General features: G+C 40.8%; 1 protein-coding gene across 1 annotated transcript in view; it reads left to right on the top strand.

Moving 5' to 3' along the window:
• The first annotated feature begins 4,236 nt into the window (after positions 1-4,236).
• c4b (complement C4B (Chido/Rodgers blood group)) overlaps positions 4,237-24,112 on the top strand; it is a 28,707-nt gene continuing 8,831 nt past the window's right edge. Inside the window, exons 1-32 of the mRNA XM_084052365.1 lie at positions 4,237-4,348; positions 5,589-5,778; positions 6,297-6,486; positions 7,098-7,168; positions 7,849-7,937; positions 8,330-8,418; positions 8,733-8,820; positions 9,190-9,313; positions 9,874-10,015; positions 10,453-10,565; positions 10,728-10,895; positions 11,027-11,197; positions 11,685-11,876; positions 12,127-12,273; positions 12,667-12,793; positions 13,464-13,535; positions 14,130-14,345; positions 14,450-14,561; positions 14,799-14,869; positions 14,965-15,104; positions 15,348-15,563; positions 17,183-17,237; positions 18,082-18,174; positions 18,615-18,827; positions 18,938-19,013; positions 19,441-19,630; positions 20,067-20,186; positions 20,633-20,798; positions 21,299-21,522; positions 22,918-23,079; positions 23,189-23,248; positions 23,435-23,525. Coding sequence (XP_083908491.1) covers positions 4,281-4,348; positions 5,589-5,778; positions 6,297-6,486; positions 7,098-7,168; positions 7,849-7,937; positions 8,330-8,418; positions 8,733-8,820; positions 9,190-9,313; positions 9,874-10,015; positions 10,453-10,565; positions 10,728-10,895; positions 11,027-11,197; positions 11,685-11,876; positions 12,127-12,273; positions 12,667-12,793; positions 13,464-13,535; positions 14,130-14,345; positions 14,450-14,561; positions 14,799-14,869; positions 14,965-15,104; positions 15,348-15,563; positions 17,183-17,237; positions 18,082-18,174; positions 18,615-18,827; positions 18,938-19,013; positions 19,441-19,630; positions 20,067-20,186; positions 20,633-20,798; positions 21,299-21,522; positions 22,918-23,079; positions 23,189-23,248; positions 23,435-23,525 — 4,246 coding nt within the window. The 5' untranslated portion in view covers positions 4,237-4,280. The remainder of the gene's footprint in view (positions 4,349-5,588; positions 5,779-6,296; positions 6,487-7,097; positions 7,169-7,848; positions 7,938-8,329; positions 8,419-8,732; positions 8,821-9,189; positions 9,314-9,873; positions 10,016-10,452; positions 10,566-10,727; positions 10,896-11,026; positions 11,198-11,684; positions 11,877-12,126; positions 12,274-12,666; positions 12,794-13,463; positions 13,536-14,129; positions 14,346-14,449; positions 14,562-14,798; positions 14,870-14,964; positions 15,105-15,347; positions 15,564-17,182; positions 17,238-18,081; positions 18,175-18,614; positions 18,828-18,937; positions 19,014-19,440; positions 19,631-20,066; positions 20,187-20,632; positions 20,799-21,298; positions 21,523-22,917; positions 23,080-23,188; positions 23,249-23,434; positions 23,526-24,112) is intronic.

A 24,112-nucleotide genomic window follows, 5' to 3' on the forward strand; every position in this document is an offset into this window, starting at 1 on the left:
ACAGGAAACCAGGTTCAAATCCGGGGTAGAAGAGGAAAGTTACATAGTGCAACTTTAACGGCCCTACTTGAGCTTACTACAGCATCACACAAAAGCATCAAAAGTTACTTTTGCATCCTGAATAGTAACAGTTGAGGTACATATGACGTTTCCACCCGATAGACAATGTGTTTTTTTAATATCTAGGCTATCTATCTCCAGTTTTGAGATTATGTTCGTACATGCTATAGACGCTTGGCCAAACCAGATTCGAACCCTAGACTCCACGGTGGTGGACGGGTACCCCCGCACCACCCGCGCACTCAAGTCATGTTCATTACATCTGTTAATACTGCAGGACTTTAACCTGATTTATCTCCCCATCTGTTCATGCAAATGAAAAAGATCTCTACATTGTAGAGTTACAGAAGGCACGGACCGATCTTGGTGGCATCTTGCAATGTTTCTAGCGCATACTTTTGACCTCTACATGTATTTGACCGCGTACCTCCATCTGAAAATATTTTTTGCCAGGGACCCCCATACAAGATTTGTGTTGTTAAAAATGTGTCAAATATTCCAAATGTTTCAACAAATGTTTTTCACAATTTTTTGGGGGAAAATAGCAGATCTAGCCTAGGTGGGGTTGGTGAAAGGGCCCACTCTGTGTGGAGTTTGCATGTTCTCCCCATGTCTCTCAGGGTAGTTGATACCCTCACAAAAACATGTAGTAATCCTGGTCACTAAACTCCTCCCCCATGACAGCCGGGGCGCCTGATGGAGGAGAAGGGAACTGGTTGGAATAACGTGTTCCTTCCACGCGCTACGTCCAACCAGGGAAACTCCCTCCTGTCAGGTGACAAGAAGGTCAGTTGGCTCTCATGCATTGAAGGAGGCATGAGCTCGGCCCTGGCCTCCCTAGGCTGGTGAGGGGAGTGTAGTGCCCAGGATCACTTAGAAGATTGGCACTGGGTGAAAAATTAAGGGTTACAAAATCGTGGGATAAAAAAAAAGAAGAAAAAAAAGAAAATAGCAGATCTACAAGCTCACAATGCGTTGCATGGCCACACGTTGTGAGCTTGTAGATCGGCTATTTTCAAATAGACAATTTCTACGTGATTAAAGTGGTTAAACAGATTTTTATTCATCATATTTATAAATTATAAACCCCCTGGAACCCCCTGAAGGACCCTGGGGGTCCCCAGACCCCACTTTGAGAACCAATGTTTCTAGCGGTCTTTGTCTTAGCACTAATCCTTTTAATTTACGCCAAATGTTCAACTAGTATGACGTGCCCAAAATAGGGGCGCTGGGGTTCATGTGGTTAAAAGTGTTCCACTTAAATCTACAAATCTGGTGGTTTGGTACCAGGTTTAACCCTTTCCTTGACTCTGGAGCACACACACACGCACGCGCGCGCGCACACACACACACACACACACACACACACACACACACACACACACACACACACACACACACACACACACACACACACACACACACACACACACACACACACACACACACACACACACACACACACACAATATATATATATATACTGTACACGTGTGACTGTACATAAACATAGACTAAACATGTAAAATAGTTATTTATACACACATGCAGTGCATTTGCACGCTGTTGCTTTTTTCTTTTTAATCATTTCTTTGTTATTGTTTATTATTGCAGCTACAGTGTTGAGGTTGCAACGTGGAAACATTAAAGAAATAAAGTCTCTATATGTCTCAGGTTTCTCTATCTTCATTATTGCAAGTTGAGGTTGAATTTGTGCGTGAACTTGGAAACAGTATTACAGTCAGGGGTGGTTATAGAATATAGAGCTATTTAACACTTATTTTAACCAAAGTAAATCACTTACTCTACCTTGAAGTTCAAAAGTATTGCCATCAAAATATGCTTGAGGTACCAAAAGTAAAAGTACTCATTATGCAGAATGTCCCATTTCAGCAGTTTTTAAAATGTATGAAAATCCTTTGATAGCACATGTACAAGCTCACAGGCGTTGTGAGCTTGTAGAATGACTATTTTCAAACAGCCAAAGTTATCGGGCTGAATATAGGGCTGTTTTGTAAGAATAATAATACAAATCTGCAAAGTAACTAGTAACTAAAGTGTGCAAATAATTGTAGTGGAGAAGTACAATATTTCCCTCTGAGGTGTAGTGGGGTAGAAGTAAAAGTATTTGAAATTTGAAAATACTCAAGTCAAGTAAAAGAAAAGACCTTAAGTACAGTACTTGGGTACATGCACTTGGTTGCTTTCCACCACTGATTACAGAGCCATTTGGTTTGGTAAGAGTAACCTACTGAGCCGTTTCCTTTCAGCCTGTCTGGGTTTGGCAGGACGGCACATGGTCAGCAAAGCTTGGCACTGCTATATTTGTTCAATTCCCTTTGACCCACAATCAGGCTACTATACAAGGACACGATGAATTCAGCACGAATAAAGCTTTCAATGTGCATCAGCTGTGAAGACCTGTGTTATAAATGTCACAATCTTGTTGGGTGATTATTTACTCTACTTAACCCATTTAGACAAAGTATCTTTGTCATTTTAGATGTCTTTGGCTATTCAAAACTATATATATTCTTGTTTTCTTCTTTGAATGCAAAGCACTTAGATTTTCTTGTTTGCATTTTTTAAATCGGTTTCAATTTTTTCTTTCTTTTTTTTCTTATCTCTAATGTAAAATGCTTAGCTGCATGTTTTGTTTGAAAGGTACTTTACAAATAAAGTGTATTATTATCATTATTGTTATTAGTAGTAATAGTACATTACATTACATTACAGTCAATTAGTAGACACTTTTATCCAAAGCGACTTACAATAAGTGCATTCAACATAGGTAGGCCAGGAAACTACTAATCAACATAAGTCTTGCATTCTCTTAAAAACAAGCAACTAAGAGTATACCTAGCGCTACGGTAAAATTGCAATATATAGTAGTACTACTACAAGATAATATAATAAATCTGATTGATTTGAGAGAGAAAACAAAGGTAAAGGGGTCTAACGTGTGCGATAGGTATATAGGCTACATTTCATATAAAGTCATGAAAACATGTTGGTGAATGAATCATTTGCAAATCACCCAGTTGTCCAACAGGGGGCGACGTGGAATGGCTTCAGAATTCCTTCATGTCACATGATTTTGGGGAAATCGAAATTGAAGGGATTGTGTACTGATTGTGAAATGACAGACACAGCATCCAAAAAAAGACACAGTCTGGCCTGTTATGAGTTCAGTGATTGACAAAACAAAAGGTTACTGGTGTGCACATCCAACACCATGTGGTCCTTACAGTATTGTATGTCAAGGACTCCCAAAATAACATGTGTTTTGCTGCAGACCCCCATCTGAAAATATGTTGTGCCAGGGAGTGGGACCACAATAAAACAATTTGGGTTGTTACAATGTTTAGCTTGTATATCGGCTACTGTCAAACAGCCACAGGTACACATGCAGGGTTATACTGGTTGAACTGCATTTTATGCTATATTAACTACTTTTGCTGGGGACCCCCTGGGAACCCCTCAAGGACCCCTGGAGAACCATTGTCCAACAACAACTACACTAAAGTGCAGGATAAAGAAGTAACTACAACCAAGTGGATCATCAGTGATTATCAGTTAACCTACTGTAGTCTTAAAGCAGTAGGCTACATGTGTTGTCTCAAGTCTATAGCCCCACATCTGTTCGAACCGTATATTGTGAGGTAGCCTATACAGGTCAGTGGTGGAAGAAGTACTCAGATTTTTTACTTAAGTAAAAGTACCAATACCACAATATAAAAATACTCTGTTCCAAGTAAAAGGCCTGTGCTCAAGTACAAAAGTATTGGCATCAAAATATACTTAAAGTACCAAAAATAAAAGTACTAAAATGTTTTAAAATAGCCGATGTATAAAATAGGGCTAAAGTGGTTAATTTATGTTTTATAATATAATAATATATATCTGCAAGTAACTAGTAAAGGAAATACTCCAGTAAAGTAAAACATACCAAAACATTGTACCTAAGTACAGTACTTGAGTACATGTACTTGGTTACTTTACACCAATGATACAGGTACATCTGTTTACATGACCAGCTACGAAAACAAACACAAACACAACATCTGCTTCCAGAGACACATTGGGGGGAGGGGCAGGCAGAGGGGGAATTCACAGATTGAGAAATAGAGGGGTAGAGAGAGAACAGCTTATAAAAGCACCCAGCTGAACCCAACACCCACCACATCACAAGAACACAACCTTTCAGAAGCTGGACGACAATGGAGGTTCCCATTGGTCCTGCCCTGGTCTTCATCTTCGCCCTGGGCTGTGTGAGTGCACAGGACAGGTAAATGTTAACGCTTTTGTTATTAGCTCTATGTTAAATATCACTTTCTCTACCTTTACTCTCATGGCATGGCATTATATTTCAGATATATAAAAAGTGCAAATTAACAAGCGTCATTACAAATTAAACATTCATTCAAAAAACACAACAGGCAAAGGATTGTAACACTGGCAGTATCATGTTAAGGTGCCCACAAGCGTCTGAATTCAGAACTTTCCATACTTCATTCCTCTAATGCTTCCTAAGGTTAGATAAAGACAAAGACATTGCATTTATATTTGGTGGTATTCTCTTAAATTTAGTAGGCTAATCTGTCCATGCAAAACACACTTGCAACAGTTTTGGCAGCTGCAAAATTTGCAGCTGCCAATAATGTCAAAGGTCTAAGTCCCTATTTGTGTGTGTGTGTGTGTGTGTGTGTGTGTGTGTGTGTGTGTGTGTGTGTGTGTGTGTGTGTGTGTGTGTGTGTGTGTGTGTGTGTGTGTGTGTGTGTGTGTGCGTGCGTGCGTGCGTGCATGTGTACAGTGTACAGTATACTGTTTGCACCTGTGTTTGTGTGCATTTGTTTTCATGTAAATGATTTATTTACTTTTATTGAAGCGCCTTGTACCTACTTGTAAAAAAAACATGTAGAATACATTTTATGTAAACCATGTATATAAAATGATTTATGTACATGGTACATGTAGATAGGTTGGACACAATCATGCACCTTCATGTTTTAGGCAGAGAAGCATGGTTCTTTTATACACAATTTGCGAGTGTTAAAAGGATAGTTCACCCTCAAAATTACTTTTTCTTCAATCGATTAGTCACCCCATGGAGACTTGAATTCATGGATATTTTTTAGTTTTTGTCGCATTCCTAAGCCAATGATTTGATGACCGGCAGCGGTTCCGGTAGGAGACACAAAGAGTCTCTTTTGAGTCTCCTAACGGAACCGCTGCCTACCGGTCCGCTGGTCATCAAATTATTGGCTTAGAAATGCGACAAAAACTAAAATAATATCCATGAATTCAAGTCTCCATGGACTAACCGATAGATTTTTTTTTTTTTTGGGTGAACTATCTCTTTTACACAGCTCTGAAAGTGTACAAATGTAACCAACCAAATGGGTCATTGAGCAAATGGGTCCATTTGGTTACATTTTGTACTCTGAGAGTTACAAATGGATGAATGAACACTTGGGATTTGACCGTGTAAACACAAAGGCTAATCTGTTTCTGTCCAAAATGTCCAGATTCTTCATCTCAGCTCCCAATGTGTTCCACCTGGGGGTCAAAGAGAAGGTCTTTGTCCAGATGGGAGGGTCCCACCTGAACAGACCGGTCAGCCTCTACCTGGAGGACGAGAGGAATGGAAGACGGATGTCTGACAGAGTCTCCACCTCCTGTTCTAAGGCTGTGGAGATCAAAACAGTGGAGCTCATGGTATCAGACACCACCCACATCATACGAGCACAAATAACACACATTGTTGCAAACATGTAACGCATCGGATGATTCGGATCCTACCGAAATTATTATTCAAGCAAAACTTCTTCTCATACATACGACGACGTGGTCCATTTAATATAGGAAATCCTATATTTAATGGACCTTGTCGTCGCACTCATGTCACTATGATTTGGCCATAACCATTTATGAAGGAGTTCCCAATGCAGAATTGCCCAAATATGGAGTGTGTTGTCTAACCTCAAAGGACCTCAATGGAAACAAGTCCGCAAGGATTTTTTTTTTGACAAAACAGAAAAAAGAAACCTTTTAGACATCAGGCGCAAACAAATCAGTCAGCTCCATATATGGATCTCGGCGACATAGATGTGAGGGCCACGAAGCGGCCCAAACTCTGGATGTGAGGGCCTCCCTTGTCTTTGCCCTCCTTCCTTCACTCGGTGCCTTGTCCTTTTCAAAGTATTTACATAAAGGTCAATGTCTTGTTTATATAGATAAACAGGGAGAAGATGTCAGACCTGCCCGCCTTCAAAGGAACTCCGTACCTCATGTTGGTGGCAGAGAGTGACTCCTTCCCTGAGATTAACGGGAGACGAGTCAAACAAACCCGGGTCTTATTGTCCAAACACAGGGGCTACATCTTTATCCAGACCGACCAGCCCATCTACACCCCCGTACAGAAAGGTAAGGAGAGAGAATTAAATGACGTAAGGTTTGATCTATACCAGTGGTTCTCAAACGTATTTGTGCCAAGGACCCCCAAATTGATATGAATGTGGCCGGGGGACCCCTGGTATCCCCCCTAAGGACCCCTGGGGGTCCCCGGACCCCACTTTGAGAACCAATGATGTATACATAATGTACAGTACGAGAGTGACAACATCAGGTTGATGTTTCAATGTTTGCTAGTCGTTTCAACTACTGTACAATAGTTATTGTGGCAGTGGCTCAGGAGGTGGAGCGGCCGACTGGACTGGGAATCGCAAGGTTCCCGGTTCGATTCCGCGGTTCCCCTGTGGGTTAGCGTCGATATGTCCTTGAGCAAGACACTTACTATACTGCTCACCGATGAGCAAGTTGCATGGCAGGCTGTCACTGATGTGTCAATCTGGGAACTGCATCGTGCAAAAAAAAAAAAAAAAACTGCGCCCTCTGCTGTTTTTTTCCTTAGACTTTTTGACAGTAGCGCAGCTCGGAATCTGTTCTTGAGAGATTACTGGTGTGTGAATGGATGAATCATGTAATGCACTTTGGAGAATATAAATGAACCATTAATACAATTTTATATCTGCTAGTGAGGTACAGGATATTCACCCTGGACCACACCATGAGACCACACCAGGAACCTTTCCACTTCTCTATAATTGTGAGTACGGTACTATTTGTGCACTGATTGGTTCACAGTTGCTGTTGATTAAATGCAATTTCTGACTGATTTATTTTGTCGTAGAACAGTGTTGAGCAGATATACAAGCTCGAGCTTGCAGCTCGCTATTTTCGGAGGGGGGACACACGACAATCCGGGAACGCATCTGTGTCATTTTAGATTTTAGCTTTAACCATTATTTTTATACTTTCAAAAATCTACAAGCTCATAGCGTGGCAACGAGTGCCACGCTATGAGATTAAAGATCTGCTATTTTTGAAAAATCTTGAACATTTGTACAACATTTTCAACTAAAATCTTTGCTTCTGGAGGGGGGGGGGGGGTCCCTGGAACAACATATTTTGATGGGGATCGGTGGCAAAAAACAAATCATTTTGGGGGGTCAATGACAAGAAAAGGTTTGAGCACCACTGATATAGCAACAATAGCTTTTCAGAAAAATTAAGACATTTGTTGAGACATTTGATAGTTACAAATGTTCACTTTAAAAAGATCTATATTCAAAGATTTGCACAATATTTCACGATAAAAAAAAAGCAGATCTACAAGCTCATAATGCGGCACTTGGTGCCACGCTATGAGTGTTCCCGGACTGAATAGTAATTAGTAAATAGTCATTTTTACAGTAAAGTTCAGCTAATTTGACGTTTCTCCCACAGAATGCCGCCGGAAACAGACTATTGAAGACCAGTCGGCTAGCCAACGGAGGGATACTGAGTGACTCGTTCAACATCCCCGATGTGTCAGAGTATGTTGATGACCTATACTGTAGATCTGCTCACAAGCCACAGTTGACGTTATCGTACTATACCGCGTTGATCGCAGTTTTAGCAATCGACACAGTAATACAATGCACAGTAATACAAAGTCTATATTGTCTATTTTTATCTATTTTTCGTTAAGAGAGTGAAAATAGCAGATAGCAGAAAATAGCAGATCTAGCCCACAACGTTGTGAGCTTGTAGATCGGCTATTTCCACTACTTTTGTGCGACACTCTTGTATGACGAAGTAGGGCGTTACTTTACGGGAAAAAAACTAAAAAGTTGAAATATGGAGATATGATGTTTCTGCCCGACAGCAATGATATATATGCATTGCATGTGTCAGGTTTATCATTGATGTATGGTTTGTTGTACAGAATGGGTACATGGAAGATCGAGGCGCACTATGAAGACGATGATTCTAAATCAAACATTGCAACTAGAGAGTTCAAGGTCCAGAAATTTGGTGAGTAGATAAATTTGGTATCATCTTCATCAGACTCATACACATCCTCTTCACCAGACTCATACACATCATCTTCATCAGACTCATACACATCCTCTTCATCAGACTCATACACATCCTCTGATGTGGAAAGATACGGTAGAGGATCAATACAGTTTTATTTAACCTGCTGGTCTAAATACTAAATTTTATCTAACCACGACCTAAGCCTAACATTAAAATTCCCGGCCGCGCGCACAAACACATAGGTAACGTTCACATGCACACTGTGAACACATAGGTAACGTTGCTCAATGTTTTGTCGTTCACGTCAGTGATGCCAAGTTTCGAGGTGAACATCCAATCAGAGCAGAGCTATGTGCTCCTGAACGCAGAGTGGCTGGATTTCACCATCACAGCCCTGTAAGTACTGGACTTAACGTGTATATATTACATACCTGACTACCCTGCAAATCACTTTGTGCTGGGAAATATGACTTAAAAGTATCACAATATTGAATGTGTCGATTAACAACAGCAATACAAGATAATAAAAGCGCTAATACCAGATTGTAATTACATAAAGAACAGAAATAAGGTAAAATAAGAAGACAAAGCAAGTAGGAATGAGCAGACAGATTAACTGTTGGGCTGCTCATCTCAAGTACCAGAGTAGTTTTATTCTCATGTCAGTGTTTAATAACATGTTTACTTCATGTCAGTGTTCATAGTGTTTAATAACATGTTTACTTCATGTCACTGTTGACAGTGTTTAAACATGTTAACCTCCAGGTACTCGTTTGGTAAGAAGGTGAAAGGAGCCTACCATAGCCGTGTTGGAGTGATAATACCAGGCTCTGATGAAGGACCAAAAGTAAAGCCTGTCTTCATCAGGGGACTGGAGATGACTGGCTCGGTGAGGAAAACTAAATTAAACACCAAAAAATATCTACACACTGAAACTTCCTGTTAGTTTAACTTTTAACTTAAACAAATTCAAAATTGGAATCAAGTTACTGTATACATCCACATGTATTAGAAACATGCCTCTCTGTTTTGTCCAGTAAACCACAGTAAAAGTAAGAAAGTAAGCCTTGCCTAGCGGCCCATAGGGCAGGAGCCTATCTCCTGCTTCTGTAGTGTGAGGCAGCTTGATGTACAAGTACATCCCCTGGACATGACGCTATGTTACAGGACCCCCAATCCAACCCTTGATGGGAGTTTTTTTTATAGGCTTTGGTATGACCCGGGCCGACCTCCAACCTCAGGGCGGACACACTAACCACAAGGCCACTGAGCTGATAAACCACAATAATCAAACATTCAAATGTCATGTCAATAGACAAGGTAGATCATTAGAGGGAACTGTCTTTCTAGAGGCTCTTAGTCTTGGAATCTTGCCAGCTTGCGTAGACTGTGCACTTTGTGTTCAAGTGACTCCTCAATCTACTTCATTTTAAAACACACTTTCTACAGATCCAGCAGGGTGAAGCAAGATACAATATATCGACAGCTAAACTGAACGAGCATCTACAGAATCAAGTGAAACAGCAACTGTCTGACCTGGAGCAGAGCGGAGCACAGCTTTACATGGCCGTGTCTGTCACTGACATCTACAGTAAGGCCCTGCATGCAGGAACCAGCACTAGCACTAGCACTAGCACTAGCACCTCACTAGCACCTCACCGCACTATACCACCGCACCGCACTAGCACCGCACCGCATCGCACAGCACTGCACAACACAACACAACACAACACAACACAACACAACACAACACAACACAACACAAGCACCGCACTAGCACAGCACAGCATTTTGGTGCTTTTTGATAGCAGTAGAATCGAACCTGGAGTCCGAGCCCCTCTTAGTGGGGACTCACATCATTCCTTATCTAAATCCACACTGTCAAATCCTGAGTCTTAATGTAACTGTGAGTGTACACATGGAACCAAAGAACCCATAAGGGTCCATTTGATTTAATTTGTGTAGTTGTTCTCACAGCACCATATGGAGCATGTTCATGACGTCCATGACTCTGCGTTATTTACACAGGTGGTGAACTACAAGAAGCAGACATTTCCTTCCCCATCGTCTCACAACGTTACACCATTGATTGGTCTCGAACCCGCTCCCACTTCATTCCTGGGGTCCCGCTAGATGTGGTGGTAGGCATGACTAGTCAAATGGAAAGCAAAACAATAAAAGAAAGATGGGCTGGTTATAAGACTTCTAATCACCTAAAGGAAATGTTTCTGTGTGTGTGTGTGTGTGTGTGTGTGTGTGTGTGTGTGTGTGTGTGTGTGTGTCTCAATATGGTAATATTATAGGTGCTGGTACGTCAACCAAATGGTTCCCCAGCAGATGGAGTGACAGTGCATATTAATGTATCATCTGTAGAGATGCCTCATCAAGCAGAAACAGACCAGCGGGGGGCAGTGTTTTCCACCTTTAATCTCGCCAGCCCCACTTCTAACAACAATGCTGTTAATGTTGAAGTCAGTGCAGTCAAATCATACAATGCTTTCAAAATCTATGATTATATTTTCTGCTGACAGTTTTGATTACCTTTTTGGTTCCCTCACTTCCTTTGTTTTTATTTTACATTTTCCCGCTGTTTCTCCTATAGGTCACAGTAGATGGTCAGCAGGAGAGGAAAGTAATTGAACGAGCCCCTTCACAAAGTAACAGTTACTTGTACATGAGCATCAGCAACAACATTCACTCCGTGGGGGAAGAGCTCAGTGTCACGTACCAAGTTATTAATGGGCAGCCACAGGATGGGACTCTATACTACATGGTAAGACTTATTAATCTATTTAAATCTTAATAGTTAGGGATACGTTTTTGTAAAAACAAAGAGTTTATTGTTAAAAGGTTCAGTAACAGGGGTCTCCCTGTTTATACAGCTCTTTAATAAACAGAAATAACCTACTGAAAAACAACAACATATAAATACGTCATAGACTTGCATTATTATGTATATGAAATTACAAATTGAATAAAACATTTGGATTGTTATATTTTAAGCTAGATATTTTCTCCAAAATACAGATTTTTCATAGTTTTGTGAAATGTTATTGTTCTCTAGAAGGGAAGGTACTGTACCACCTGTTTCCTAGGCTTTTCACTGTGTTCCACGTCCTGTCTTTTGATCCAATGAAATCCAATGAAACCGGTCAGATGACAAATGATATCCAATGAAATCCGACAGGAAGTGGAAAACACACAGCCAAGAAACAGGTGATGAAATAAGGGAATTAATTAAACATGTGCGGGTGTTGCAGGTCATTAGCCGAGGGGCGCTCGTTAAACATGGCTCCCTGACTTCTGGAGCGTTATCAAAACACCTGTTGCGGATCACAGCCGATATGATCCCATCCTTCCGTGTGATTGGCTACTACCACCACTCCAACGGTGACGTCGTTGCTGACTCTGTGTGGGTGGATGTCAAGGATGAATGTGAGGGCAAGCTCAAGGTGAGGAGGAGAAATGTGGGGTTGGGGAACTCCCCCAAATTGTATACTTTTTGAAATACTTATCGTTCATTTCACTGTGGAAGTCAATGGGGCTGTGATCGGCCTAATACCATGTCCTATTTTATACTTTGTCGTGTGCGACCGAGTCGCAATATTCAAGTATGTGTGAATGTACGGACATGAGTGTGCACAAATTTATGATGATGTCAAATGTATATTTTGATTTTAATTCACCGCTTGCAAATACCAGGTCACCTCAAGTCAACATGATTTTAAGCCTGGGAAAAGAGCAGCATTTAAGATTGACTTAGAAGGCCAGAGGGCCAAAGTAGCCTTACTGGCCGTGGACAAGGCCATCTACGCTCTCAAAGCCAACAACAAGCTCACCGCCAAACAGGTAAGCTATGGTCAAGTTCACCTCCAAGTTCCAATCATGAAGGCTCAGTGTATGCAGGTTGTTATTCTAACCAGTAGCAGGTGATTTGTGGTGATTTCACTAATTAGTCACCCCCCTCCTAGTTGACACTTGGCTGTAGGCAGTGTTTCCCAAACAATGGGTCGGGACTCATTCTTGGGTCGTGCACCCATGTTTGTGTAAATATCCCTTTTTCCAAATACAATTTTTACAATGTTTATTGTAATTATTATTTCAGTTAGACAGCCCAGATCTTGGAACTACACTGACTGTGTGTGTGTGTGTGTGTGTGTGTGTGTGTGTGTGTGTGTGTGTGTGTGTGTGTGTGTGTGTGTGTGTGTGTGTGTGTGTGTCATTTTACTCTTGTGTGTCCAGGTGTTTTCCTCTATGATGTCCTATGACCTGGGCTGCTCATATAGCGGAGGATCTGGCCTAGTTTCAACATTGAATGATGCAGGCCTCGCTTTTCTTTCTCCATCACAGCTGTCAGTAGACAGAAAGGGTACGGCTTTTAATTTGCTGCTTTATGTTTCACATTGGTATTGTTTATTTACTATCCAATATGTGGTTGACACAGAAGAAACAACTTGGCTATGACCAGCAGGCTGTTTCACTTTATATTCAGATCTTTTATAGTTTAAACATTTGGCTGATATTCAAGTGCAGAGCAACTGAGAATAAGTGAATAAATAGGGATTCTGGTGTCTTGCTCATGGACACATTGGCTGGGGAAGCTGGATATATTGGACTGAACCTATGATCCTCCCCATACAGAAAGTGTTTTGTTAAAATATAGAGATCTTCTAACAAATGTTTATAAATCTACATTATGTACTGTATGTAGGCATACAGGAATATTGATATGTTCCCACTAAAGCAGACCAATCACTTCTCCTTCCGCCGTGTGCAATGATGCCAAAGTGAAACTCGTATTATAGTGTGCAAGTTGTATTAAAGCTGATATGATCATCTATGCATGTAAAAACTGTTTTTCATGTCCTTGTGAAGCTGATTTGTACTTATAGGGGAAGTATTTATAAAGATCACAATCATAATTTTTGTCAAAGCAGATGTAGATCAACTAGTCACTACACTAGTTACCAATGCTGTTATTATTTTGATGTGAACCAAGTAGGCCTAGCCAAATCGTAACCATATTATGTCTTTCCCAGGGTTTGGCTGTGAATCACGTCCTACGCGGAAAAGTCGCTCTTTGGACCTACGACAAGCATTTCAAAACTTAAGTAAGTAATGCACTATTATCAATATATGGCATCTTTGTAAACCAAGGTTACACTGTGGTTCATAATGTGAAAACTGAAAGAGAGAACTTAACAAACAAAATATTGATAATAAGAGGTGAGTAACAATATTGTCATACAACTAAGTGTCCTGCTGCAACCAAGTATGAACTATAGCCATAGATTAAGTTGGATTATACCATGGTCGATTCCCGGCTAAGTTGTATAAATGTGAACCATGTTATATACTCCATGTGTGACTGGCATAAGCAAGTGTGTTTGAAAACTACAGTAAGCATCAGCTCCAATCTCACATGGAGAGATGGTTCCTGATCATTTTAAATATGTGTGTGTTTTTAATGTGATAAGCGCCATGATCCATAGAGAACGCTATTTCGCTCCCATGTATGCTGAGTATAGAAGTGACAATAAAAACTGGTTCTGAATAGACCCTTCTGCTTACTGTTGCAATATTTGGACCTTGCCATAAGATCGGACTGCTAAAAATATAATCGATTTGAACTCTATAACCGTATAAAAACCCCAAACAAAACTAAATGTATTTCCATGTATGTTTCTCCCATGTGTTCACTACAGAGTCAAACTACAATGATGAGACGTTACAAAAGTGCTGTTCCAGCGGTCTTGAGCGCATTCCTATGAAGCGAACGTGTGAAGAAAGAGCACAGAGGGTTTCTCGGCTCAACACACGCGCAGACGGCTGCACTGAGGCCTTCCTTGAATGCTGCCACCAAGGACAAAAGCTGAGAGAGAGGAGAAGGCAAGAGGCCGCTCAGAGAGATTTTGCACGAAGTGAGAATGATTTGTCATATCACAGGCCATTAAAATTCTAGAGCTCAACTTCAACATCATTAAAGAGAGTTTAATCACGGAACAATACCTTTTCGTCCCTATAGCTGCAAGTGAGTCGGACGTTGAAGAATTCTTCGACCAAACCAGTCAAGAAATTCGGCGACATTTCCCTCCAAGCTTTGAATTCACAGTATTAGATGTAAAGGGTGAAAAAAGGTAGGATCTGGACACTTTTAAGTTACAAAACATGAATGAAAAATAGACAGATAAATACAGTAGTTTGTTGCAATATGAGTGACCTTGGAATTCAAGCTTATTCTACTGTTGCATGCACAGTAGCATTGCTTTGTAAAAGAGTTTTAGGTGGTGCCGTAAAGGCCTGGAATATCAAGTTATTCACAATTCATACCAGAATCACTATCATCACACGCAAAATAACTACATTCTTTTTAGTCACTCTTTTATCTTGCCCGACTCCATCACCACATGGGAGATGCAAGCTGTCAGTCTGTCTGCAACTCACGGTAAGATGGATTCCCCTTTGTTTCATCGTCAGTTGGATCTGTGAATGAAACGATTCACTGCAATTCACTTAATGCTTCACCCCGCATCTCTTCAGGATTTTGTGTAGCTGAGTCCTACGAGTTCAAAGTTTTTAAGGAGGTATTCGTGTCTCTGAGACTGCCTTATTCAGTGAGACGATACGAGCAGATAGCCATCGAGCCGGTCATCTACAACTATCTGGGCGAGGAAGTGCAGGTACAGTATACTTAATGGCAAAGTAGTACAATGTAGCCTCTCAATCCTTTACATTTTAACCACCAGCCAGTTTGTTATGTATTATAACTCAGAGAGTGTGCAAATGGAACCAAATGGACCCGTAACACTTGATGTATGTGTTCACCTTGCTTATTATAAGTAGCTCTGGATAAGAGTGTCTGCTAAATGATTAAACTGTAAATTGTAAATTGCTCTAAATACTGTACTTGCCTTTCGTTGCAGATAGCGGTGCATATGGCTCAAACCCCAGGTCTCTGCTCTCCAGGCTCGGCCACCTCTACCAGTTTTGTTAACATCACAGTGCAGCCTCAGTCCTCCCAGCTGGTCTCTTTCTCTGCTGTCCCTATGGAAACGGGGGAGATACCTGTCAAAATACGCCTCTACAGTATAACACATGAGTGGGGCATAGACGCCATTGAAAGGATGTTGAAGGTTTCGGTAAGTAGCTTGAACGTCCCTCTATTCATAGTTATGATAAAAATCCAGGGGTGTAGTGGAAGGGGAGTGCAGGCACAAACATTTTTAAAGGATTTTGATTTTGGTCAATTGATTTAACCAATTGAACCGCAGCATCCATATTCTGGGGGTTGGGGGGGGGGCTGAGGGTGACACATAATAGCAGCGTCACAGAGTGATGTATTGTCAGTTTGTGGATCTGGTGAAGAGATTTGGTGTAGAGGGAAAAAAGCTGTATAGATGCGCTGCCCCACTTCTAAAAGTAGCATAACAGTGCAGACACCCCTGTAAAAAAAATCCACCCATTAACACTAACATGAAGGACCTATTTCGCCTACATAATGTGCCTGATGTTGCTATCACACAGACTGTTGATTTGCATTGTGTGTTGTAAATATCCATTAGCTGTGTTACTGCTTACACAACTGATTTAATTTAAATACAGCTCCCGGGCACGGCACCCTAGTGTTAAAAACATTGTAGTGCAGTGATACCGGTGATAACTGTTAGTTAGTTAGTTTATTTTTATTTCAGTCATGATTTTTTAAACAAAACAGTTGAACATACAGTACAACTTAGTCAACAAGATGACTATTTGGCCAAAAAGGTATGGGCTGATTATTTTGCCCACCTTATTGCCATTTAAAATAAATTATCATAGTAGCATAGTAGAAAACGCAAGAGCAAACAAAAGAAAATCAACTAACACAGAGCTTCAAATATTACATTTCAGAACAGACAAAACAAAAATAAACAACATTTCGGTTTACATTAGTTTTTCAACAATTTGTATATACAAATGCTGTGGTGTCACAATCAGTGTCAAAGTACAAATTAAACCGTTGTACAGATGCTTAAATGACATGGTAATGACACAGAAGATCAGAGACTCAGGCAGAGAGAAAGACTCAGAGTCACTCACAGTGGAAAAAAGGGAAGAAAAAGAAGCAGGATACACATGTAAGCAGTCTGAATACAGGTGAACACATGGAAAAGGCACACATCCAAACTCAAGTACACAGCAAAGTCCATACAAACATGAGAAAGTCCGACCGCAGCAAACAAACCCAGATAGGAAGAAAGCACAAGCCAATAACCAGGGAGAAATAAAACAAGATAAAAAAATAAAATCAAATAAAATAGACCCTGTGAATAATAATGATGAAGAAGACACAAAGTAGATCAAAGACAATCTAGCTGATAACAGAAGGAAATGGTCTTGTGTACTGTACTGACTATTCAAGGTAGTAATGATTACTAAACTAGTTGCATGTGGGTTTAGGTGGGCTAAGGTTTTTGATGGAGACCACACAGGTCCAAATGTACTCATAAAATGTACTTTGGCAGCAGCGAGAATGTTGTGCAGATAATCTATTCTTAAAAACCTCCCATAACCTCTGGCCTAACTGCATCAGATATAATCCCTCAGTAGGATAACCTCATCATGATATATATTTCTATCAAATGAGAATTGGTTTTATTGCTAAATCTCTTTGAAGTACCAATAACACCGGCTAGGAATCTAGAAATAAATACCCATTCATCAAATATAACAACGATAGCAAAAAAGAAGTATTCAACACATTTCTCTCATGTTTTAGACGGAGGGAATAGTGGAGAGAGAGGAAGTTGGAGCTAAAACGGTAAAGCTGGATGGTGAGATGTTTTTATTTGTTTTTGTGCATTCACATGAGCATGTATTTGTATATATCTGTCAAAAGCACAACACAAAAAGCTTGAGAGCTTATTTCCATTGTGGCCCTTTGAGTGCAAAGGTGTGTGTAAACTGAGTGGTGCCATGAATGAACTCATCTTTCAGACAGTAGTGCTTTAATATTGTTGTAACTCCCTCCAAGCACATACAGACACAAGTGGTTTCCTTGCTACTGATTTAATGAAGGTGACTTCAAATCCCTCCAATCCACCATGAAAACTATAAACAATAAACATAAAATAAGCATGTTACATAAGATAGCGTCATGCACAGCATGTAAAATAGGCATTTTACCAAAGTAAAATACAGACAGTTCAAACAAACAAACAAATACCTCGTTGGCTGCATGCTACACAAAGGGAGTACTCTTCAGCCTTCTTATGACTTAAGACAGTAACCTTTCTTAAAACTTTTAAGTTTAGACAGTCTCTTGTGCCCAGCATGACACAGAGCTCCTGCATCTTGCTGCTTGCTGCTAGTTGCTAATGACAAAGTCCTGTGAACCCCATTCACATGAGAGCAGACCAACGAGACACAGAACGTGACTTTAACACTTCAAAATAAAAGTAGCCTACTACCACAACTTGACAAATGACCATGAAATAATGTACATAAACACATTAACTTAAATACAGCCTTATTATGAACTTGGTCTTAGAGAAATAAAACAAATTATTAACTTATAAACGATGACAGCAGTTACAATTGTCATTGTTCTCTCCCAAAGATTCAACGGTGCATTTCAATCAACTGCCTAAAATCTCTTTTATTCCATCGTCTTGGCAGGGAGGAGCGGGTCTTCCATCTTCACCATAGATGGAGGTCTGCCACCTGAAACTGTCCCTGACTCCTCCTCCAACATCTTCATCAAGATGGAAGGTGTGTGTGTGTGTGTGTGTGTGTGTGTGTGTGTGTGTGTGTGTGTGTGTGTGCGTGTGCGTGTGCGTGTGCGCGTGCGCGTGTGCGTGCGTGTGCGTGTGTGTGTCTCTGTCAGTGCGTAAGTGCAGGTTAACTCAGTAGATTCTCCTTTCTCTCCATCTACCAAAACACTGGTTGTAATACTTTGTGTGATTTCACCCCATGAACCCCAGTGTCCACATTCTGGGCGAATAGGCAAACATTCAGAGATAATGGGTGAACATTCGGCAAAAATAGGCCAACATTCGGTGAAAATAGCAGATCTACAAGCTCACAGCGCGTTGAGCTTGTAGCAGATCATAATTGACATACAACAGGTTTAAGTGATTATGGGTGAGGAGTTACATCTCTGAGGTTGATATTTAACTGTATGGTTCTGTTCCACGCTCTCATCTAATCAGGGACAGGCGATGGCTTTGGTGAGAGTACTGCCCGGACCCTCCTCTCTCCCGAGGGCGTTTCTGGTCTGCTCAGGCTGCCTTACGGTTGTGCGGAACAGACTATGAAAATGTTGGCCCCTACGGCCATATCCCTCCGCTACCTTGATGTTGGTCAGCTTTGGCATCAGCTGCCAGCCGGCACCAGAGACAAGGCGTTTCACACTGCAGAGCAAGGTGAGGATGATTCGTGTTTGGAGAAACAGTTTGGGGAGACATGTTTAATGTGATTGTTTTAAAGTATGTGGAAATCAGACAATGACAATTACAATTCTCTTCCTCTTCAGGCTATATGAGAATTTTAACTTTCAAAAAAGGAGATGGATCTTATGGAGCATGGCTTCACAGGCCGTCAAGTTATTGGTAAGTAAAGTTGCTCAAAGTAGTTCAGTGGTTCTTAAGGTGGGGTCCCTGGACCCCCAGGGGTCCTTGAGGGGGTTCCAAGGGGGTCCCCAGCAAAAGTATGTAATATTGCATCGCAATCGGTTTAACCACTACAACTCTATACTTCGGCTGTTGAAAAATAGCAGATCTACAAGCTTGTAGACTATTTTTTTTAAACAAATTCTTGGGAAAAACATGTTTTGATGAGGGTCCACGACCTAATACATATCAATTTGGGAGTCCTTCACATGAAAATGTTTGAGAACCACTGGCCTCATATAGAACAATATTATTGTTATTCCCTAATCTACACAACCTAAACCCAATCTCCCCATTTCCTTTCTCTCTTTCCCGCCTCATTTGTTTCTCTGGTTCCTCTCTTCGTTGCCTTTGCCTCCGTCCTCAGGCTTACAGGCCTTGTAGTTAAAGTTCTTTCCATGGTGGCAGCGCGCCAGACAGTGAGGGACGCTCAGGGGAGGAGGACTTGGTTTGTATCTCCAGAGGAGATCACTCTCTCTGCCAGATACCTGGTCTCTGTGCAGAGTGAAGACGGCTCCTTCAACGACCCACATCCCGTCTTACACAGAGAGATGCAGGTAACACTCCTTTTTCAAATAAAACGTGGATGCAACTTTGACACTGTATTTGCCTAGTGTGAGTGCTTTGAGCACTTTTAACCCATTTCGACCCGAGGCTGATTCTACAAATAACTTATAAATCCGAACAGTTTTCTCATATTCTTTTTCGTAAATTAACGCCCTACTTGATCATGCTACAGTTGCACACTAAAGCATCAAAAGCCGCTTCGCTCTACTTTTGCTATTTTTTTATTTGAATCCTGAAAGGGAACAGTTTCGGACATATACGTTTTCCATCCGACAGAGACGATATATATTCTAGCTAAAATATAAAATTACGCATATATGATTTACCGGGTTTAATGCGGAAGTTTTTGTGTGGTGTGATCAAGAAACATGCATGTGAGTAATTGAGGAGGTGAAGTATGACCTAATCTCTCTGTTTTTGCTGTAGGGAGGCATGGGAGGCAAAGAGCAAGAAGCATCCATGACTGCTTTCATAACTATTGCGCTGAAACGGTCCCTGGAATTCATACATTCATACAATTCATCGGCGGAAGAGAGAAGACAAGTGGTGAGCTGAAACATCTCTCTGAACATGATGCCGACAGCAATGATGCTTTTGTTAGTTTTGTTTTCTTGTGTTTCAATATAATAAATGATATGAAATCTGCAAAAACAAATTAAGCCATCACTACATTTTATATTCGTTGTCTCCCTCTCCTGACGGAGAGAGGTAACTGCAACAATGTCCAAACTACAATAAGATAGATGGATTCGCATCTAGTGTCCAATCCGGTGCAAATAACTTTATTGACATTGTCGACCAATACAGTAGGTGTTCTTACCCGACACCAGGGTCAAATTGTCTATAAGTGGAAGAGAAGGGAGACCACCTTCAACCGCAGATGTATTAGCTATATTGTTTAAAATACTGTACCAGCATGTTTTATTCATTAAAGCAATAAGTCCTGAATTGTGGCTAAAAGTATACTGTAAAACTTGCCTGTTTTTCATTAGGAGAATAGCATCTCTCGATCAACATCGTACCTCCTGAGAAACATGGATGGACTGCAGAGGCCCTATGCTGTTGCCATGACAGCCTATTGCATCTCTATCTGCTTGCCCGACAGCCAGGATGCTGCCATCGCCTGGAAGAAACTCCAGAAATTGGCCACGGAACCAGGCACGTTTCCATCTAGAGTAAACATCTTGTGCGTGCTCCCAGTGGGCGAAGGAAGTACATCCAGAATATTGAACATTTCAGAAAATGATTTATATTTTTTGAAATAGAAGTTCAACTCGGTCTTGTCTTAATGTGACATTCGTTTTTACTATGGTGACCATGCACACGTCCCAGTTCCAAGCTGTACCGCATCCCGGTTTTCATTCACTACTAAATTGTCCTGTTTTTTTCCACCACAGTTAAAATCAAAATAGGCCTACTTGTTTTGAGTGCTATCATGTTCTCTTCTGTTAAAAGGTGCTGTAACTAGGTGTGCTAACTAAGCGTTCAAATAATTGTCCACAAAAAAATGTCAAAGAAATTGTCAAAAGTAGCTAAATAGCCAAACGCAATTTTCGCTACTGCACAATCGCTGTTTTTGAAATTAGACTTATGTTTGTGCTTTTGAAAATACTGTATGGTCACCCTGGTTTTCCCCCTTTGTTTCATTGACTCACCAGATAAAGACGGTTGTAGGTCATGGACAGCCAGTGCTGAAGCGCTGAATGAGGAGGTGTTAAGAACCACATGGGCCCGCACGCCGTCGGCGGAGGCCGTGTCCGTAGAGACCACGGCTTACGCCCTCCTCACAGCAGTGGCACGCCAAGACACGGCGTGGGCAAAGAGCGCCGCCTGCTGGCTAACTTCACAGGAGAACTACGGGGGAGGCTTCAAATCAACACAGGTCATTTGAATGTGCTAGTGAGCTGTAAACGTACATTTTTTATTTTGTTTTGGTTAAAATAGTGTTAAATAGTCTTAGAAATCCTTGCTATAGAGTGTTTGTTCATGAACAGGGGCCTCCCTGTCTCTCCAGCGCTTTAGTAAACAGAAAATGCATTTTCAAGTCAGGATACCAATGTTATCCAATCAGGAGAGAGAACTCATACAGGATACGGGATAAACAAGTGCAATTGAAAGTGATGACACAAAGAAATGAGCAGACAATATTGGAACTGGAACACTATCAGATTGAAGCTGATAAATGGGTACACTCTCCTGATTGGCTGAAATTGGCAACCCACCTGAAAATGTGTCATCTGTTTATTAAAGAGCTGGAGAGATCAGGAGACCCCTGGAACTGAACAAACACTTTTAGCAATAAGATTACTATCAGAATATAGAACTTTAAACTTGTCACAAAAAAACGTTTACCAAAGTTTTTACCAAAGAATATCACGTACACATTTAAAACTTAGACTGAACTCTGAAATCAGGTGTTGTGATAAGACTTGGTCTCCTCTACAGTGGGACTTGACTTATTTGGAACTTGACAGCTTTACAGCTCGACTCGTCTTGTGTGAAATGTGTTCATATTTGATCCAGTAAATCCACAGAGGCACAGCTTATTCAAAGAACAATGCAAATGTCTGTGTATCAGTAACACACTTAGTGTTAGTACTGTAGCCTAGTGCTTTATGCACAGTTCTGCCTTTCTGTTAAAACAATTAAAACAAATGATATGTCATGGATATGCGATTATGGGGAAGTAAAGGTCAGAGCTATAGACTTGAGAATGAGATGGATGCAATGCAACATGCAAACATTGTGATGCATGACTTGGCTTTTCTTGAAATTTGACTATCAGATTTGTCTAAAATGACCTTTGAATGTGAGAATTAATTTGGACTTGCACAGAGCTCAGAGACTTAACTCTTTGACTGCCAGGAATTAATTAATTCATTAATTCATCCGCCTCCGGTCCCCTTGCCAGCAAAAACAGCGATTTTACTGTACCTTGGAATGGAATATTCTCTGTGACCTCCGTCCTCGCGGAGATCGGCTCATTACACGCACGGGGGTGTCGTAGTAGAGGGAAAAGGAAATTGGCCGGTCGCGATTCTCCATTCTAGAGCTATGTGGCCGTTTGAATGTGACTTGTTTTGTGAAAAACAGCAGAAAAACAACAGAAAGCCGAGAACATTTGACTTTTATAAATCCTTTATGAAAGTTGCCTAGATTATTTTTGTTGTGATCACGTGGTTTCTGGGTGTACTCTTCTTCGGTGGTGCTTGGATCATTCACAGTCTTAGTGCAAAGGAATATGTGTTTGTTAACACTGCATAAATACTGTGTTCAGGATACCCTCATAGCCTTGGAGGCCCTCTCAGAGTATGATCTGTCCAGAACCACCCCTCTAGAACCCACCAACATGGACATACAGTTCTCAGTCCCCGGAAAGAGTACCGTTGTCAACCTGGCACTGAGAAATAACAACGAGAAGGTGGAAACCGAACTGAAGGTCCTGTCCCATCCTGTTCACCTACACTGCAGCCATTTTTGTGTTTTGAAAATTATTTGTCTACCCCTGGATTTGCATTCACTCTTTTTCTCTTGTCTTTTGTTATTAGAAATTAATGGGGAACAAGATAACTATGCAGCTAACAGGAGTGGGGGAAACCAAGATAAGGGTGAGTGAGTGTTGATTTACTGTATGTCTGTGGATCTCCGTCATGCATCATGGATATTAGAGCGTATGCAGGTCTTCATTTGAATCCATCACTTTCCAGTTATTATTTATCGTCCCTGTTGTTGTAGATGCAGAAGTTATTGAAAGTGCCTGGCATAGCACAATTAACAAGCGGTCTTTCTGGCAGGTTGTAAAGGTCTACCATTTAATGGCACCTAAGGACAAGTGTGAACTCCTTTCAATCCAAGTCAAGGTGGAGGGCAAAGTGCTGTATACTGGTGAGCTTTAGGGCATTTATTTGACTTTATTGTTTTTAAACAATTTTATACTATTTGTTTTTTTTCAGAGTGAGGCAAATTAAAGCAAATTAGCTGCAGTTCCATCTGCTATTCTTTGCCCAATTTTGTTGACACTGATGGTGCCATTGCCATTCGGTTTCAATAAAGCCATACATCATCATTTTAATGATTGCAATACAATCATACATTTGCATAGAACACAAAAAAGTTTTTTAAACAATTTTATACTATTTGGTTTTTTTTATCAGAGTGAGGCAAATTAAAGCAAATTAGCTGCAGTTCCATCTGCTATTCTTTGCCCAATTTTGTTGACACTGATGGTGCCATTGCCATTCGGTTTCAATAAAGCCATACATCATCATTTTAATGATTGCAATACAATAATACATTTGCATAGAACACAATCAAAAATTAAACAAATCTGAAATGTATGCACTGTGGAGAGAGAATCATTAATACCTCTGACTTACTGTAGGGTTCATGGCCATGCCGGCTTGTGGTGAACATTTGAGTCAAAATTCTATTTTTGCCCTGGACATACAAATATTACCAGAAACAGAGCTAGT

The sequence above is a fragment of the Gymnoscopelus microlampas genome, assembly GCF_963454915.1.
Source record: "Gymnoscopelus microlampas genome assembly, chromosome: 3".
In the NCBI taxonomy this organism is placed as follows: Eukaryota; Metazoa; Chordata; class Actinopteri; order Myctophiformes; family Myctophidae; genus Gymnoscopelus; species Gymnoscopelus microlampas.